General features: G+C 47.9%; 1 protein-coding gene across 17 annotated transcripts in view; it reads right to left on the bottom strand.

The window, feature by feature from the left end:
• The window catches only part of MROH7 (maestro heat like repeat family member 7), a 99,144-nt gene that overhangs the window by 34,644 nt on the left and 45,507 nt on the right, over positions 1-18,993 (bottom strand). For 14 of the 17 annotated variants that reach the window (XM_063613108.1, XM_063613109.1, XM_063613096.1 and 11 more), the window contains 7 exons: positions 11,135-11,208; positions 7,146-7,226; positions 5,521-5,600; positions 5,168-5,297; positions 2,901-3,062; positions 2,281-2,385; positions 1,937-2,072 (listed from right to left, as the gene is read on the bottom strand). In XM_063613108.1, coding sequence (XP_063469178.1) covers positions 1,937-2,072; positions 2,281-2,385; positions 2,901-3,062; positions 5,168-5,297; positions 5,521-5,600; positions 7,146-7,226; positions 11,135-11,143 — 703 coding nt within the window. In that variant the 5' untranslated portion in view covers positions 11,144-11,208. The remainder of the gene's footprint in view (positions 1-1,936; positions 2,073-2,280; positions 2,386-2,900; positions 3,063-5,167; positions 5,298-5,520; positions 5,601-7,145; positions 7,227-11,134; positions 11,209-18,993) is intronic. The other 3 variants (XM_055233646.2, XM_055233650.2, XM_055233655.2) reach the window with 1 other exon arrangement.

The raw sequence follows: 18,993 nt of genomic DNA, 5'->3' as shown, positions 1-18,993 counted from the left end.
AAATATACTAAAAATTATCCATCGTTTACCTGAAATTCAAATTTTACTGGGTATCCTGTATTTTTTATTTGCTAAATCTGGCAACCCTAACTGGGTCTATAATTCCTACTCATTTTTCTTTCTTTTTTAAATGAGCTGCCTCGGGGGGGTGCGGTGGTGCACGCCTGTAATCCCAGCACTTTGGGAGGTCGAGGTGAGTGGATCACTTGAGCCCAGAAGTTCGAGACCAGCCTGGTCTTGAAACTCCAGTATTTTTTTGTATTTTTGGTAGAGATGGCGAAACCCCATCTCTACCAAAAATACAAAAAAAATTTAGCCAGGCATGGTAGGGTGCTCCTGTAGTCCCAGTTACTCAGGAGGCTGAGGTGGGAGGATTGCTTGAGCCTGAAAGATTGAGGCTGCAGTGAGCTGAGATCGTGCCACCGCACTTTAGCCTGGGCAACAGAGCAAGACTCTGTCTCAAAAAAAAGAAAAAAAAAAAAAGGCAGCCTCCCGAGCCAGAATAGGCTCACAGAGGCTCCTATTCCTACCCCTAAAGCTGGTTATTAACATGGCTTATACCACCTTCACCCATCCTCCAGAGATGTGAGTGGCTCCTGGTCAACAGGGTAAATCTCCCAGGGACCAAATCTTTGTCCCAAATGCTAGAGATCAAGAAGAGTGAGGATACCAGATAAATCCCAAAAGCCTGAAGGGATAGGAAAAAGCGAACTATATGACAAGTGCCTATAATGTGTGGCACTGAGCTAGTACCTTTACATATGCTCTTACAAAATATCTCACTTAATCTTTCAAAAAGCATGAATTTAGGCTAGGCGTGGTGGCTCCTGCCTATAATCCCAGCACGAGGCAGACGGGTCACTTGAGGTCAGGAGTTCGAGACCAGCCTGGCCAACATGGTGAAATCCCGTCTCTACTAAAAATATGAAAATTAGCTAGGTGTGGTGATGTGTGCCTGTAATCCCAGCTACTGGGGAGGCTGAGGCAGAAGAATCATTTGAACCCAGGTGGCAGAGATTGCAGTGAGCCAAGATTGTGACACTGCACTCCAGCCTGGGCAACAGAGCCAGACTCTGTCAAAAAAAAAAAAAAAAAAGCATGAATTATGAATCTGAGTACACCATTTTCACAGAAGAGGAAATCTAGGCCTACACAAAGTGCTTGCCTGAGGTCACACCACTAAGCAGGGATAGAACCAGCTCTTATGTACAGGTCACTCTACCCCCAGAGCCAGGAGAGTTTAAACCACATGCCAAGGTCCCCTGGTTTAGGGGTTTAGGGCAGAGGAGCTAGGATGATGGAGAAAGGAACTCCGGAGGCAAGTGACAGCTGATACTGTGCACCTCTAGGTACAATGCCTCCCGGATACCTGTGTCAGCCCATACCACATCACGAAGTGCTCCCTGAAGCTGAATCAAGGAAAGTTCTCCCAACTACAAGCTTTAGCTGCTCTGGATTCTAAGACAGAAGCTGTTCTTTGTTCATTCATTCAATAGATATTCACTAAGCACCCACCATGTGCCAAGCCCAGAGATGGCTCTTTGGAATACAGGGGTGACCAAGATACAGCCCTGCCCTTCCCTCATAGGATTATAGTCTCTAGTGGGGAAAACAGACAGGAAAACAAGGTATTAGGGGAATTATCCTTAGGTATACATAGTATTAAGGGAACATGAAAATGACAGTCACAAACTAAGCTTGGAAGGATGAGAAAAAGCAAGATTGCTTAAATCAAAATAGTTTTGTTTGTAGCCTTTGTCCCCTGGTTCTCTGGGGTCTTGGGCTTCACACCAGTTTCCACAGTCCCCATCTGACCCTGTGCTGGTTTCCCCCATCTCCCACCAGTATCTCAATGCTAAGGCTCCAGCTGATTATTGAATCCAGACTGAGCAACAACTCAGAAGACTTCCTTTAGAAGCACTCCAATAGGACTTACGTTTTTGGAGCTCCAGCATAGTGTAGAGGATGATGATGCCATCCAGAGCCTCACGGCCAATCTCCTCATCAGGATCCCCAATGCGAAGGATGAGTCTCCCCAGCAGAAGCCCCAGCGCCGGGAACCCCAAGGGCATCTGTTTGGATTGCAATCTTAGGGATTGAGTGTTATAGGTTCAATAATGCTATACATTAAATGGTGAACACAGGTGGATAGTCTGGCCCAGATAACACAGTCCTCTGAAGATGGCAAGAGCCACCTGGGAATCCCTGAACAGAGGCACAGGCTCCTTCAGAAGTGGGAAGATTTTCCCTAAGAGAGTCCACCCCTCAGGGGCCACTCACAAATGAAGGCAGAGTTAGAAGCATGTGGTTCAACATAGAGACATTGCTGTTCACAGCCCGTGCTCGCTCCTGGGCCTTCCCAGAGTTCATCCAAGGCCCCAGGGCCTGTGGGATCAAAAGCAAGACTCAGAACTACAGGTTAGATGCCAGCCCCTGCTGCTGGGTGGACAGGCCAGCCTTCGCCCATCAGCAGGAAGCTTCCAGAGAGGGCATAAAGGTCACCACAGCCCTTCTCCTCTTCTTGGGGTTTAGGCAGAGATGGAGTTCAGAGTAGGACTGACAGACTATAGGGAAGAAGGAAGTCAGTGAGGAGAGAGATGAAAGGTAAAGAGTCATGAAGACAGAAGAGAGATGCAGGGACAAGCATGGGAAGAGCACAGATATGGTGGCAGCTATAACCATGGGCAGCCATTTAGAGAGTGGGGGGATGGGGAGAGAGTGGGGAGAGGCAGGAGTCTGGGACAGGGCCTGTGAGACAGACACGGAGGCAGAACACTCGCACAAGATGACATCCTGAAGCCAAATCACTCCTGGGTCTGGCCTCCACCGCTCCTGTGCCAATTTCTCTCTTCCCTTCCACCCTTCCTCCCCTCCCTTCCTTGCCCCTCCTATCTCCGCACCTCCAAGATGCTCTTCAGCCCAGCAGCAGTGGGGTCCTCGATAAAGAGGGCTTTGAGCAGTGTCTGCAGGGCCTCCAGCGTCTGATGGTAAAGAGTCTGTGGACAGGAGGAGGACCAAGCCACTAAGGCACCTCTGGAGTAGACATCAGCCCCAGGCGGCCCCTGGTGCAGGTCAGGGGAGGAGGGGGAATTAGGACCCAGGAGAGCTGCTTTCTGGTCCCACCTCTGAGACTAACTTGATGTGTAATGTTGGGCAAATTACTTCCCTTCATGGGTTACAGTTTCCTTATCAACAAATTACTAATTATTATCTCTGCACTTTCTACCTTAAAGAGGGAGGAAGTGGAGATCCAGCATATACTGAGAATCTACCATGGACCAGGTGGCTACCTGGTGATTTGCCACCTTGTCCACAAATTGTTTTTCTCATTTTACAAATGAAGGGACAGGGACACTTATCCAAGATCACAGAACAAGAAATTTCAAGTCATGAGGAGCAAATGAGAGGATGGATGGAAAAATGCTCTGGAATCGCAAGAGCTGGATCAGTGAAAGAGCCAATCTTACCTTCACCATCTCCGAAGAATGCTCTGATTCTTTTTTGAATTGCTTCTCCTAGACCCAAATAGGTTTTCCAAGTTGCCCCTTAAGGAAGCCATCTCTCCCTTGCCCAGGTTTCTCATCCCTTAGCCACACCACCATCCCGGAATTGTCTTATGGGTACTAGCATTACATGTACACAAGGCTGGGCAGTGGGTTTGAGTTACTCTGAGAAGACCCTCTCTTTTTTGCCTCCCCTCGTTCTGCCAGCTCCCTAAGTGTGCCTCCTAGGTTGTTATTGTCCAGACTTCCTGAGTCTGCACACACCGTGAAGCGAGTGGTCCTTGGGGTTATACCACAACCACCAGGAAAGCCTGGCTCACCACCTGCCTCCTCCTTCCTGCCCATCTCTGCAGATTACTATGCAGCACTGTCCTCTGCTGGCTACATCTGGTACTACAAGAGGGCTGCCTGCTTTTTTCTTCACGCCCGCAACCCTAGTCTTCTCCAAGGGCACCGCCTCGGGGACCCTGGCTCTCCAGCCCCGCTTCCCAGAACTCTCGCCTCACCCTCTGGGCTCCAGTCACACTGCCACTTTGTCATCCTCTGCCTGGAATGCTCTTCTTTCTGCCATCCTCTGCAGCTAATTAGCTCTTCTTTAACCTCTCAGCTTCACAATCACAATCCCTGACCCCCATCTAGGACTTCCCCTCCCCTCCACCCCACCATTGCAGGCTCTTTCTAGCACCAAGTACTTCTGGCTTGTGGCATTTACGATTGGTGTAATTTTGCACTTATTCGTATTTATTTATTTGATACCATCCATCTCCCGCACACTCACCTTGGCTGTAAGCCTCCTGTGCTGGGTTCAGCATGGAGTAGGTACTGAGTTACTATTTGCTAAATGAAGTGATAAATGAATGTGCTGCACCCTGGGCTAAAACCCTTTGCCTTAACCTTCCCCACTGACCCTCTCTCTCCCTCATCCTACCCTGAGGGTCACCTCCACCCCTCCTCCCAGGAACGCCTGGAGAGGTTTAAAGATGCTCGCATGAGCCCCCTGAGGTTCTGCTTCCCTAGGCCTCAGCCCCAGTTCCCCCAGTCTGTCTTCATTACAGCCTAGGCCTCAGCCCTGCCCCTCCCAATCCTCGCTGCTTCCCCTGGCCATGCCATCATCTGCCCACATCCCTCCCATAGGGCAGGGCCCAGAAGGGGACGGGATGGGTGTTTTGTTTCATTTTGTTTTGATACGGAGTCTCGCTCTGTCGCCCAGCCTGGAGTGCAGTGGTGCAATCTTGGCTCACTGCAAGCTCTGCCTCCCAGGTTCCAGCCATTCTCCTGCCTCAGCCTCCTGAATAGCTGGGCCTACAGGTGCCTGCCACCATGCCCAGCTAATTTTTTTTTCTTTTTTTTTTCTTTTTTTTTGTATTTTCAGTAGATATGGGGATTCACCGTGTTAGCCAGGATGGTCTCAGTCTCCTGACCTCATGATCCACCCGGCTCAGCCTCCCAAAGTGCTGGGATTACAGGCATGAGCCACTGCACCCAGGCGAGTGTCTTTATTTGAATGGTTCATCTATTCACCATTTATCAAGTACCTACTCAGACCAACAGAAGTGAGTTGAATTGCCCAAGGCCACAGAACAATGAGCTGGAGGATGCAGCTCCATATCTCCTCCCGGAACATGGGCCGGCCCTGAGGACCTGCTGGGAAGGCCCCGCCTCACCTGGATGGTCTCTGCCTTGGCCTCGTCCTTCTCCTGCATCGCCTGCACGGAGGGCAGGGAGAACACGCTCTGCACACACATGTTCATCAGCTCCGACCTCTCCCGCATGTCCAGGGTGGGCTGGGTGTGGCTGGAGAAGAGGCAGAAAGCAAAGAAATGGAGTGAGAGAGGGGCCCTACCGCTAAAGACGGGGGCTGAGCTGAGGAGCGCAGGGACTGGGCGAGGGGAGGGGAAAAGGCACCGGGGGAGGGGTGGGGGTGGGTTGGGGGAGGGTACAGTGAAGAGATGGAGGGAGGTGGAAGTGGAGGAAGAGAGGAGAGGGGCTGTGGGAACAGGGAGAGGGCTGTGGACACCTCAGCTGGGTCAGGATCTCCATGGCCTGCTTGCGGACGGAGCTTGAGAGAGAATCCAGTGGCTCCTCCTGGATCTGCCTCTGGACAGGGGGCCACAGAAGGGCCGATGAGGACAGGGCTACTGCAGGCTGCCAGGGCCAAGGCTGCCCCCCTCACAAGGAGCCGGTCACAGCAGCCAGCATCCCCTCAAGTGCTCCTCCCGCCTCAGCTTCCCAAGTAACTGGGACTATAGGCTCATGCCACCACACTTGGCTACGTATTTTTATTTTTTGTAGAGACAGAGTCTTACTATGTTGCCCAGGCTGGTATCAAACTCCTGAGCTCAAGCCATCCCTCCTGCCTTGGCCTCCCAAAAGGCTGGGATTAAAGACATGAGCCACCATGCCCGGCCTCCAGGAGGCGTATTCAAACCACGGAACTGGTCCAAAGCAAAAGCCACGACGTGTGGCCCTTGAAAACTGCCCAGTTGCATTCCTTTAAAATGTTTGGGTTTTTTTTTTTTCTTTCTTTTTAAGATGAGACCTTATGATGTTGGCCGGAATCATCTTGAACTCTTTTTTTTTTTTTTTTGACACGAAGTCTTGCTCTGTTACCCAGGTTGGAGTGTAATGGCACAATCTCAGCTCACTGCAACCTCTGCCTCCCTAGCTCAAGCGATTCTCCTGCCTGAGCCTTCTGAGTAGCTGGGACCACAGACACGTGCCACCATGTCTGGCTAAGCTTTTTTTATATTTTTATTAGAGATGGGGTTTCACCATTTTGGTCAGGCTGGTCTCGAACTCCTGACCTCAAGGGATCCACCTGCCTTGGCCTCCCAAAGTGCTGGGATTACAGACATGAGCCACCACACCTGGCCAAATGTCCATTTCTTTAAGATAAAAAATTAGCTGGGTGTGGTGGCACAAACCTGTGGTCCCAAATCTCGAGCAGCTAAGGCGGGAGGATCCCGTGAGCCCAGGAGTTTGATGCTGCAGTGGGCCATGATGGCGCCACTGCACTCCAGCCTGGGTGACAGAGCATGGCCCTGTCTCAGAATAAAGTATGTCCTTCTAATTGCTTCTCATTTTTGATCTAGCACCTACCCACAGCAGATGCTCAATTAATGTTAGTTAAATGAAGGTATGGAGGGCAAGGACTTTTTTGTTGTCTCTGTAAAGTACACAAACACAAACACAATTTTGGAAGCTTCAGTGGTTATTCCTGCAACAGTCCATTCTGGTGGAGTGACTGTATTTATCAAAATGATGAGGAAACTGTCTAAAGTTGCCCACCAGAAGGAATTGCTGGGAAAGGAATGCATTAAGTAATAAGAACTGCTTCTGGGGGTGCAAGCCTTTACTGTAGACTAAGCATTGCGTTGTGTCCTCCCAACAAGCCAATGGCACAGGTATTATCACACCCGTCTGTGAGATGAGAAGAGTGAGGCTCAGAACTTGCCTGAGCTCCCTCTGTGTAGGTGGAGGGCAGTTCGAGGTGGAGCTGAGACTCAATTCCCGGTGTCCTGCCTCCTCATCCCGTCCTCTTCCCACCTCAACCTCCCACCCCTGCCGTCTCATCAGTGGATGGACTCAGGAATTCTGCCCCCTCCCACCCCAGTGCCACAGACCCGCCTGTGGTTCCCCCACCATAATCTTCTTTATCATGGTCTTCTTTTCTCCTGCCTCCAGCAGATCCTGGCTCTTCTGAAGGGTGGCGACATTCTCAACCTAGGGGACAGCAGAGGGCAAAACCTCAGAGTGAGAGCCCCACTGAGCCCAGTCCTCAGGGGTTGCCCATACAGCACTGTTAACCACCCGACACCTGCAGGCAAGCCAGCATTGGCGCAAGAGAAATGAGAGGCCCCCGCAAGGAGAACTTGGGGTGAGGTAAAGATTGGAGAATATTGAGGGGTTGGAGGAGTTAATCCTGAATGCCAGCATTTGGAAGAGGACCAGATATGAGGGACTGCAAAGTACTCCCCCTTCTCCAGTCAACTAAGGAGGGGACAGAAAGGGCCCCAATCCCTCAACCTGAAATTGCACCATTAGTAACACTTCATATGGGTCTCCCAGTACATACAAGTCAGATTGAGGCATTCTGCTACCTGAGAGAGAGAACACATTAACCAATATCCAACTAATCTCTCCGTTCTCATCATCTTAAGGGAGAAGAAGGAAAATAAACAATGACCATGAAATAAGAAAACTAACTTCATACAGTAAAGAAGAAAAGACAAGTTAATTTGATGAGGAGTGTGGCACATTGGAAATGGCTGCAAGTTCTTTTCTGCTCCTCCTATCCAAAAGGACAGATTCCTCTTGAATCTCGGCTCATTTTACAACTTGCTTTGACCAGCAGAATAATGTGGAAGTGATGCTGGGCCAGTTCCTGGACTAGTCCTTAAGCAAACTGGAAGCTTCTACTTTTTCCCTCTGGAACCTAGCCACTGTACTGCAAGGAAGCCCAGGCTAGAAGACAATGATCGGCCGGGCGCGGTGGCTCACGCTTGTAATCCCAGCACTTTGGGAGGCCGAGGCGGGCGGATCACGAGGTCAGGAGATCGAGACCACGGTGAAACCCTGTCTCTACTAAAAATACAAAAAATTAGCCGGGCGTGGTGGCGGGCGCCTGTAGTCCCAGCTACTCGGAGAGGCTGAGGCAGGAGAATGGCGTGAACCCGGGAGGCGGAGCTTGCAGTGAGCCGAGATTGCGCCACTGCACTCCAGCCTGGGCGACAGAGCAAGACTCCGCCTCAAAAAAAAAAAGACAATGATTACAGACCATGCGAAGAGAGGCCCTGGAAAATGAGAGGGTCATCTTGAATATTCCAGTCCCACTGAGTGATCTCAGTCTATACTGTGCAGAAGAACCACCCAGCTAAGCCCAGTTAAACTTCAGAATCATGAGAAATTGGGCCTCTCCAATTCTAATGCCCCCAGCACCCAAGCTGGAATGCAGTGATGCAGTCACAGCTCGCTATAATCTCGAATTCCTGGGCTCAGGCAATCCTTCAGTCTCAGCCTTCTGAGTAGCTAGGACTACATGGACTACATAAGACTACTGGGCCACCATGCCCAGCTAATTTTTTTTTTTTTTTTTTTTTTTTTTTACTTTGTAAATTTTTGTAGCTGGGCATAGTGGCTCACGCCTGTAATCCCAGCAACTTGGGAGGCCGAGGTGGGCAGATCACCTGAAGTCAGGAGTTCAAGACCAGTTTGACCAATATGATGAAACCCTGTCTCTACTAAAAATACAAAAATTAGCCAGGCATGGTGGCATGTGCCTGTAATCCCAGCTACTTGGGAGGCTGAGACAGGAGAATCGCTTGAACCCAGGAGGCAAAAGTTGCAGTGAGCCGAGATCACACCATTGCACTCCAGCCTGGGCAACAAGAGCGAAAACTCCGACTTAAAAAAAAAAATTGTAGACACTGGGTCTCACGATGTTACCCAGGTTGGTCTCAAACTCCCGGCCTCAAGCGATCCGCCCACCTCAGCCTCCCAAAGTACTGGGATTACAGGTGTGAGCCACCATCCCTATCCCAGAGTGAACTTTTAAACCACTAAATTCTGGGGTGGTTTGTTAAATAGCAATAGGTAACTTAAACTGTAAGAGTGATGACAGAGGGATGGCTAATTTAATCCAAATGGTCAGAGAAGAACACTCAGAGGAGTTAACATCTGGGCTGAGTCCTAAATGACAAGAAAGAGCTAGCTATGCAAAGAACTAGGGGTAAGGCCTGTCTGTCTCCCCAAACTAGAGTGTCAGGTCACATCATTGTTGTATCCCTAGTGCCTGAAACAGTGCCTGGCACATAGTAGAGGCTCAATGAAATGTGTTGAATGACAGTGTTAGGGCTCAGAAACTGATAACCCACAATATGGTGTTTGGACATGCTGAATTGAAGAAGCTTCCAGGTCTCTCTGATCTCTCCCAAAGTACAAGACGAAGGTGAAGTTCCTTGATCTGCCTAAGATCAAGATCTACCAAGGAGATCAACTGTTGTTCCTTCCCTTCCCTGTAAGACCAAGAATGTAACCACATCTGAACAGACCCTTTCACAAGATAATCTCTGTTCCGGATCCATTAATTCTTGCTACTAATCCCTTATTGCTCCTCAACAGAATTCCTCTTCTGTTGCTGGGTATGGTGGCTCACTGCTGTAATCCCAGCACTTTGGAAGGCTGAGGCAGAAGGATGGCTTGAGCTCAGGAGTTCAAGACCAGCCTGGGCAACATAATGAGACCTCACCGCTAGGCAAAAAATAAAAAAATTAAAAAAATAGCCCAGGGCCGGGCACAGAGGCTCATGCCTGTAATCCCAGCTACTTAGGAGGCTGAGATGGGAGGATCGCTTAAGCCTGGGAAGTTAAGGCTGCAGCAAGCCAAGATCGTACCATTGCACTCCAGCCCAAGTGACAGAGCAAGACCCTGCCTCAAAAAAAAAAAAAAATTCCTCTTCTCCCGCCTCCTATAACCTGTTTTGCCAGGATCCAAGCCCCCATTTTTTTCTGTGACCTCAAAATGGTATATAAGCTTCTGAGCCCTTATTGGGGGGCAGGTAATCACTCTGTGCTTCTCTCCATGTACTCATTAAAAAATGTGTGTAGATTTTCTTCAATTAATCTGCCTTTGCGAGTTGATTTTTTTCAGCAAAGCTTCAGAGGATGAAGGGGACATTTTCCCTTGGCCCCATGACATCAGTAAAAAGTCTTCTTTTTGCAGGCCCCATGGTAGGTGCGTGCAAATCATATGGCATGGGCCTCACTTCAGCTTTGTTGTGCCCATTTTATAGAACTTTCCTAGCAGAAGAAACATGTGCAAAGCCCTGGGGCAGGAATGAGTTTGGCGTGTGTGAGAAACAGAAAAAGGCCAGCGTGGCAGGAACACGGTGGACAACTAGAAGGACGCCATGGGATGAGGATAAATGCTCCCTGAATGCAGGGCCTCCTCTTAGTCCAGTCACTTCTCCCTATCTCTGCCCTGCACTGCCCCAGGGACTGAAGCTTGGCCCTGAAGCAGCCTGGAGGCAGGGCCTGCCTCCTGCATGTCCGGGCCTGGATGGATCCCCCACCTCCTCCACATTCTGTCCACCAAGCAGCCTTGTCCACACTCCCTGTGTCGCACTCACGTCCACCAGTTTGTCTAGTCTTCCCCACTGGCCCTCGCCAAGTCCTGCAGACGCAAGTGTGCCTCACCTGCTGAACTGGTCTTCTTGGGCCTCCTGAGCCTGCCAAATGGCCCAGACCTGGGTTGGGCCTGACTGTCCTGAAAAAAGGCCACTTCTAGACTTTCTGCCCCTTTCAGAGCCCCTCCCACAATTCATTCAATTGTTTAAAAGTATTTTATTGAGCATCTGTTATGTGCCAGGCACTGTTCTAGATGCTGAAGTTATAGCTGTGAATAACAGGCAAAAATGCCCGAGTAATGGAGGGTATGTCCTTGTGGGGGAGATGAACAAGAAAGAAGATGAATAAACAAAGCATATGGCACATCAGACGGCAACGAATGTTATGGAGAAAAGGAGAGCTGGGCAGAGGCACGAGGAATGCCGAGGCTGCTGGGCTGGGGGGTAGGGGGTAGGCAGGACGGAAGTATCCCAGGACAGTCAGCTAGGGGTTGGGCAGGAGGCATACCAGAGCCATGTTGTTGCCACCTTCTGTCTTCTCTGACACCTTCACCAGGCATGAGGTAACTTCATCAAAGGCTCCTGCAAGGCACGATTTCAATGAGAAGGTGGATAAAGCTGTGATGTACCTAGGATGCCATCATGCCATCTCTCTCCTTCCCTTCTAGGCCGCTCCAATCCTTACCCCACCCCAGCAGCCACACTGAGCTTCCTTTTTTTTTTTTTTTTTTTTTTTTTTTTGAGACAGTCTCGCTCTTATTGCCCAGGCTAGCGTGCAAGTGCAATGGCGCTATCTTGGCTCACTGCAACCTTCACCTTCCAGGTTCAAGTGATTCTCTTGCCTCAGCCTCCCAAGTAGCTGGGATTACAAGCACCCACCATCACGCCCGGCTAATTTTTGTATTTTTAGTAGAGATGGGGTTTCACCATGTTGGCCAGGCTAGTCTCAAACTCCTGCCTCCAGTGATCCACTCGTCTCAGCCTCCTAAAGTGCTAGGATTACGGGTGTGAGCCACTGTGCCTAGCCTACACTGAGCTTTTAAGTGTTCATCAGCTCATGTCACCCCCTCCCTAAAACCCTTCAGTTACACTGCATTTCATTGAGCACAAAGCCAGCATCCTTGCCAAGGCCTTCAATGCCCTGCCTGGCCGGCTGTGCCCTGCTCTCCTCTGCAGCCTTATCTCCCACCGCTTGCCTGCTTCACTGTGCTTTGGCCACACCAGCCTCCTTCCAGAACTGGGCACATTTCCCCTCAGGGCCTTTGTACGGTGGTTCCCTCTACCCGGGCTGCTGCTCGCCATACCTCCTTGCCCCGCTAAGGCTCTCCTTCAGGCCTAGGCTTGCCTGCCCGTCCTGAGAAAGGCCACCCCCACCCTGGGGCTCTGCAAGGGCCACTATGGTCCTTGCCGTGCATTGTCTGAATCTCTTCTTTCAGCAGTTATCACAATTCATAGCTAAACACCTACTTGTTATGAGAGGCATGTGCTGTTCTGTCAGCCCCCCATCTCTTCACTTTCTTTTGGTGAAAGAGCCTCATCTTTCCTGGGTGCACCCTATTCCATGTAGCTAGGTGAAGCTGGATTCCTCAGGACACATCCAGCACCCACTCTTCAGATAGGTGTGGGCCTGGGACCCAAGCTCCACTCCTAAGAGTGTCCCATGCCTCCAGCCACAGCGATTGGCCCAGGGATGAAAACTTACTGGGCAGAACCAATAGAGTCCTTTATTTAAGGGAGTTGAGGGGAACACCAAAGGAGAGAGGATCTTTCTCCTTCCAAGGACAAGGTCACTGGGGCCTGTGAAAACCTGGAACTTCAGATTCTCGACCACCAGAGGACGCTGGAGGGTGGAGAAGTAGAAATAACCCCAATTGTAGTGAACACAGCCAACACCAAGATCTTAGCTTCTAAATACCATTCCCCACTAAAAGGAACAAGGCTCCTTGGAGAAATGGTTGATTCCAGGACTCAAGCAGGGATAGTCCAGGATGAACCCGAGACACCTGAATGATAAGGACATGTCAAATGTCAAAGGGACACAAAAGCGTGCTTTTTTTTTTTTTTGGGCAGATGAGGGCTGGGCGTGGTGGTTCACGCCTGTAATCCCAGCACTTTGGGAGGCCGAAGCGGGTGGATCATCTGAGGTCAGGAGTTTGAGACCAGCCTGGCCAACATGGTGAAACCCCACCTCTACTAAAAATACAAAAATTAGCTGGGCATGGTGGTGCACACCTATAATCACAGCTACTAGGGAGGCTGAGGCAGGAGAATCGCTTGAACCCAGAAGGCAGAGGTTTCAGTGAGCCAAGATTGTGCCACTGCATTCCAGCCGGGGAAACAGAGCAATATTTCATCTCAAAAAAAAAAAAAGAGCTCGGGGCTCTCACCATGTTGGCCAGGCTGGTCTCTACAGAAGTTTGCTGGAAGGGGAGTCCACTGATCAAACTGAGAAAAAGTTGAGTATCACAATAAATTGTGAAAAAAACGGATTATAGCCCATTGAATAAACTAACAAACCTTGAGTCCATACTATACAAATAAATAAATAAATTGAAAGTTTGATGAGGAATGGGATATTCACATAGTTTCAAAGTACTTGACCACACGATATTTACTACAAAGGGGTAAATATTGACTTCACACTGGAAAAGCTTGGCAGCAACCATCCTACTCAAGTGATGAAAGCAAACAGCATCAGTAACAAACAAATCAAAATTATGAGGCACCAGACAGGATGCAATGAGAAAAACCCAGCGTCACTTCTGTGCTATTCCTGCCAAAAATGCGTGGCCTGAATCTAATCACGAGCAAGCACCAGACAAATCAAAACTGAGGCATATCCTACAAAAATAGCTTGCCTGTCATCTTCAAATGTATCAAGGACAGGAAAGTCAAAGAAAGGCTGAGGACTGCAGGAGACAGATCAGACTAGAAAAAATGTACAATGAGTGGTTCTGAACTGGATCCTCTTGCTGTAGAGAACATTACTGGGAAAACTGGTGACTTTTGAATAGGGCCTGAGGATTATATGGTAGCTGTGTATCAGTATTAATTACTTGATTATGATAGTTATATTTTACCCTTTTTTGTAAGAAGTACACTCTGAAATTCAGGGATGATGGGGCATCATTTGGAAACTTATTCTGAAATGATTCAGGGAAAACAATTTATAGTATGTTTTCAACTTTTTTTTTTCCTTTGAGATGGAGTCTCTGTCGCTTAGGCTGGAGTGCAGTGGCACCAATCTCGGCTCACTGCAACCTCCACCTCCCGGGTTCAAGCAGTTATCCCACCTCAACCTGCTGAGAAGCTGGGTTTACAGGTGTGCGCCACCATGCCCAGCTAATTTTTGTATTTTTAGTAGAGACAGGGTTTCACCATGTTGGCCAGGCTGGTCTTGAACTGCTGGCTTCAAGTGATCTGCCTGCCTCGGCCTCCCAAAGTGCTGGGATTACAGACATGAGCCACCACACCCAGCTCAAATTTTCTCCAAGTTTTGTTTTGTTTTGTTTGCAGACAGGGTCTTGCTCTGTCATCCAGGCTGGAGTGCAGTGGTGCAATCATGGCTGACTGCAGCCTCACCCTACTGGGCTCAAGTGATCCTCCTACCTCAGCCTCCCAACTAGTTGGCACTGCAGGCCCACGCCACCACATTTGGCTAATTTTTACATTTTTTGTATAGATGGGAGTCTCACTATGTTGCCCAGGCTGGTTGCGAACTCCTGGGTTCAAGACCAAGGCAGGTGGGTCACCTGAGGTCAGGAGTTCGAGACCAGCCTAGCCAATGTGGTGAAACTCCGTCTCTACTAAAAATACAAAAATTAGCTGGGCATGGTGGCGGGCGCCTGTAAACCCAGCTACTCAACAGGCTGAGGCAGGAAAATCACTTGAACCCAGGAGGCAGAGGTTATAGTGAGCCAAGATTGCTCCACTGCACTCCAGCCTGGGCAACAAGAGCGAAACTCTGTCTCAAAATAAATAAATAAATAAATAAATAAATAAATAAATAAATAAATCTAGAAATAATATTTTTAAGTACCTACTATATGACCAGTACTGTTCTAAGCACAGTTAATAAAAGTGAACAGGGCCAGACGTGGTGGTTCATGCCTGTAATACCAGCACTTTGGGAGGCCGAGGTGGGCAGATCACCTGAGGTCAGAAGTTCGAAACCAGCCTGATCAACATGGAGAAACCCCGTCTCTACTAAAAATACAAAATTAGCCAGGCATGGTGGCACATGCCTGTAATCCCAGCTACTCAGGAGGCCGAGGCAGGAGGATCACTTGAGCCCAGGAGTTTGAGTCTGCAGTGAGCTATGATTGTGCCACTGCACTCCTGCCTAGGCAACAGATCTCATTTCTTTAAAAAATTTAAAATTAATTTAATTTAAAAATAAATAAAAGGCTTCATCAAGCCACAGACTTGGAGAAAAGAGTCAAAATTCATGTATCTAACAAAGAACTCATATCTGGATTACATAAAGAATTCCCACAAACCAATAAGAAAAAGAGACAACCCAATTTTTTTAAATGAGCAAAATGTACATGCCATTCCTTTCTGAAATTAAAAAAAAAGTCCGGGCGCGGTGGCTCACGCTTGTAATCCCAGCACTTTGGGAGGCCGAGGCGGGCGGATCATGAGGTCAGGAGATCGAGACCACGGTGAAACCCCGTCTCTACTAAAAATACAAAAAAATTAGCCGGGCGTGGTGGCGGGCTGTAGTCCCAGCTACTCGGAGAGGCTGAGGCAGGAGAATGGTGTGAACCCGGGAGGCGGAGCTTGCAGTGAGCCGAGATCGCGCCACTGCACTCCAGCCCGGGCGACAGAGCGAGACTCCGTCTCAAAAAAAAAAAAAAGAAATTAAAAAAAAAAAAGCACAAAACGTTTGAACTGGTACTTCACAAAAGAGGATATGCAAATTGCCAATAATCATGTAAAAAGATGCTTAACATCAGTAGTTATCAAGATATGCAAATTAAAACCACAATGAACTATCACTAGACAGAAACCCCCTAGAATGACTACAATTTTTTATTTTTCTCTCTCTCTCTCTTTTTTTTTTTTTTTTTATCTGGAGATGGAGTTTTGTTCTTGTTGCTCAGGCTGGAGTGCAATGGTGCAATCTAGGCTCATTGAAACCTCCACCTCCCGGGTTCAAGCGATTCTGTTGTCTCAGCCTCCTGAGTAGCTGGGATTACAGGCATGTGCCACCATGCCTGGCTAATTTTTTGTATTTTTAGTAGAGACGGGGTTTCTCCATGTTGCTCAGGCTGGTCTCGAACTCCTGACCTCAGGTGATCTGCCTGCCTCAGCCTCCCAAAGTGCTGGGATTACAGGTGTGAGCCACTGCACCTGGCCTGACTACAATTTTTTTAACTGATAATACCAAACCTTGGTGAGAATGTGGAACAACTGAAACTCACATTGTTTGTGGGAGCGTAAATTAATTCAGTCATTGCTGTGGTTTGAATATTTGTGTCCCCTTCAAAATTCATGTTGAACTTAATCTCCAGTGCAATAGTATTAAGAGGCAGAGACTTTAGGAGGTTGTCAAATTATGAGGGCTCCACCGTCTAGAATGGGATTAAGGCCTTTATAAAAGAGGCTTCATACAGAGTTCAGCCCCTTTTTGTCTTTCCACCTACCACCATTAGGGATACAGCAAGCGGGCCCTCTCCAGATACCAAATGCTGCTGCCTTGATCTGGGACTTCCAGTCTCTAGAACTGTGAGAAAATAAATTCCTGTTGTTTATAAATTACTCAGTCTCAGGCATTTTGTTATGGCAGCACAAACAGACTAAGATTATCACTTTGAAAAACTGTTTGGCAATATCTCTTAAAGCTATAACTATGCTTGCACTATGACCCAGAAATTCTACTCTGACATAAATAAGTGTATCTCTGCACCAAAAGTCATGGTCAACAACGTTCACAGCTACTTATTAATAACATCCAAAAAATAGGAACAATTCTAATGTCCATCAGCAGCAGAATGAATAAACTGTGGTATATCCATACAATGGATTACTACAGAACACCAAAAAGCAATCTACTATTGAAATACAAAATATGGATGAATCCAACAGACACAATGTTGCACTAAAGAAGCCAGAGTCAAAACAGTAAATACAGCCAGGCGCTGTGGCTCACGCTTGTAATCCTGGCACTTTGGGAGACCGAGGCAAGTGGATCACCTGAGGCTGGGAGTTCAAGACCAGCCTGACCAACATGCAGAAAACTTGTCTGTACTAAAAATACAAAATTAGCCAGGCATGCTGGCTAACACCTGTAATTCCAGCTACTCAGGAGGCTAAGGCAGGAGAATTGCTTGAACCTGGAGGCAGAGGTTGTGGTGAGCCAAGATCATGCCATTGCACTCCAGCCTGGGCAACAAGAGTGAAACTCCATCTCAAAAAAAAAAAAAAAAATACAAAAAGTAGCCAGAAATGGTGGCAGACACCTGTAATCCCAGCTAATCAGGAGGCTGAGGCAGGAGAATTGCTTGAACCCCGAAGGTGGAGGTTGCAGTGAGCCAAGATCACGCCATTGCACTCCAGCCTGGGCAACAGAGTGAGACTCCGTCTCAAAAAATAAATAAATAAAAATTAAAATACAAAAAATTAGCTAAGCGTGGTGGTATATGCCTGTAATCCCAGCTACTCAGGAGGCTGAGGCAGTAGAATCACTTGAACCTGGGAGGCAGAGGTTGCAGTGAGCCGAGATCGCACCATTGCACTCCAGCCTGGGCAACAAGAGCGAAACTCCATCTAAAAAAAAACAAAAACAAACAAACAAACAAAAAGCCACACACAGTAAATACAGTACTATTCTATTGGCAATAAGTTCAAGAATAAGCAAAACTAGTCTATGGTGATGCAAATCGGAATTGTCACCTCCAGGGCAGTGATTATCAACCAAGAGCAGTTGTCCCCCCAACCCCCATGGAACATGTAGCAATGTCTGGAAACCATTTTGGTTTTTACAACTTGAGGGTGGCAATGGGAGGTTGCTACTAGCATCTACTAAGTAGAGTCCAGGGATGGGTGCATTTCATAATGCATAGAACAGCACCCCCATCCCCACCACCAACATAGACACACACACACACCAAAGAATTTCCCAACACAAAATATCAATAGTGCCAAAGTTGAGAAATCTTGCCCCAGAAGAAGGGATACTGATTGGAAAGGGACACAAGGGAAGCTTCTGGGCTTCCGGGACTTGATCTGAGTGGTAGCTACCACAGTGTATACTTCTATAAATTTTCATTAAGCTGTACACTTGAGATGACTAGCACACTTTACATATTTTACCAATCCATCTTATACCCCAAAAAAGTTTTTAAAAGGCTACTATAATTTGAAAATACATTGTTTTAAACATGCAAATGGATAAAATGCTCCTATTAAAAAAGCAGAGTGGCCGTGATAGCCAAAACAATCTTGAAAGAAAAACAAAGCTGGAGGACTCATACTTCCTGATTTCAAAACATACCACAAAGCTATAATAATCAAAACAGCACAGTACTGGCATAAGGACAGACATATAGACCAATGAAACAAAATACAGTACCCAGAAATAAACACATTTATGGTCAGTCCATTTTTGACAAGAACACTAAGAACATTCACTGGGGAAAGGACAGTTTTTTCAACAAATAGAGCAAGAAAAACTGGATATCCACATGCAAAAGAATGAAGTTGTTATATGAGGTACCTAGAGTAGTGAAAATCATAGAAACAGTAGAATGGTGGTGGCTAGGGGCTGGGGGACTGGAAAATGGGAAGCTATTGTTTAATGTATATGGAGTTTGAGGTTCATAAGATGAAGAGTTATGGAGAGAAAATGGTGCCAATACTTGCACAACATTACGAATATATTTAATACCACTGTATTAAACTGTTCACTTAAAAATGGCTGGCCAGTCATGGTGGCTCACATCTGTAATCCCAGCACTTTGGGAGACCTAGGCAGGTGGATCACCTGAGGTCAGGAGTTTGAGACTAGCCTGGCCAACAAGATAAAACCCCATCTCTACTAAAACTACCAAAATAAGCAGGGCATGGTGGCACACACCTGTAGTTCCAGCTACTGAGGCTGAGGCAGGAGAATTGTTTGAACCTGGGAGGCAGAGGTTGCAGTGAGCTAGGATTGCACCACTGCGCTCCAACATGGGCAACAGGGTGACACTCCATCTCAAAAAAAAAAAAGGTTAAGATAGGGCCAGGTGTGGTGGATTATGCTTGAAATCCCAGCACTTGGGGAACCCAAGGCAGGAGGATCATTTGAGCCAGGAGTTCAAGACCAGCCTGGGCAACATAGCGAGGTCTCTTCTCTACAAGATATTAGCTAGATGTAGTGGT

This window comes from Symphalangus syndactylus, chromosome 19, assembly GCF_028878055.3.
Source record: "Symphalangus syndactylus isolate Jambi chromosome 19, NHGRI_mSymSyn1-v2.1_pri, whole genome shotgun sequence".
In the NCBI taxonomy this organism is placed as follows: domain Eukaryota; kingdom Metazoa; phylum Chordata; class Mammalia; order Primates; family Hylobatidae; genus Symphalangus; species Symphalangus syndactylus.
The sequence above is the reverse complement of the archived record's forward strand: the minus strand, read 5'-3'. Positions and strand labels throughout refer to the sequence as shown.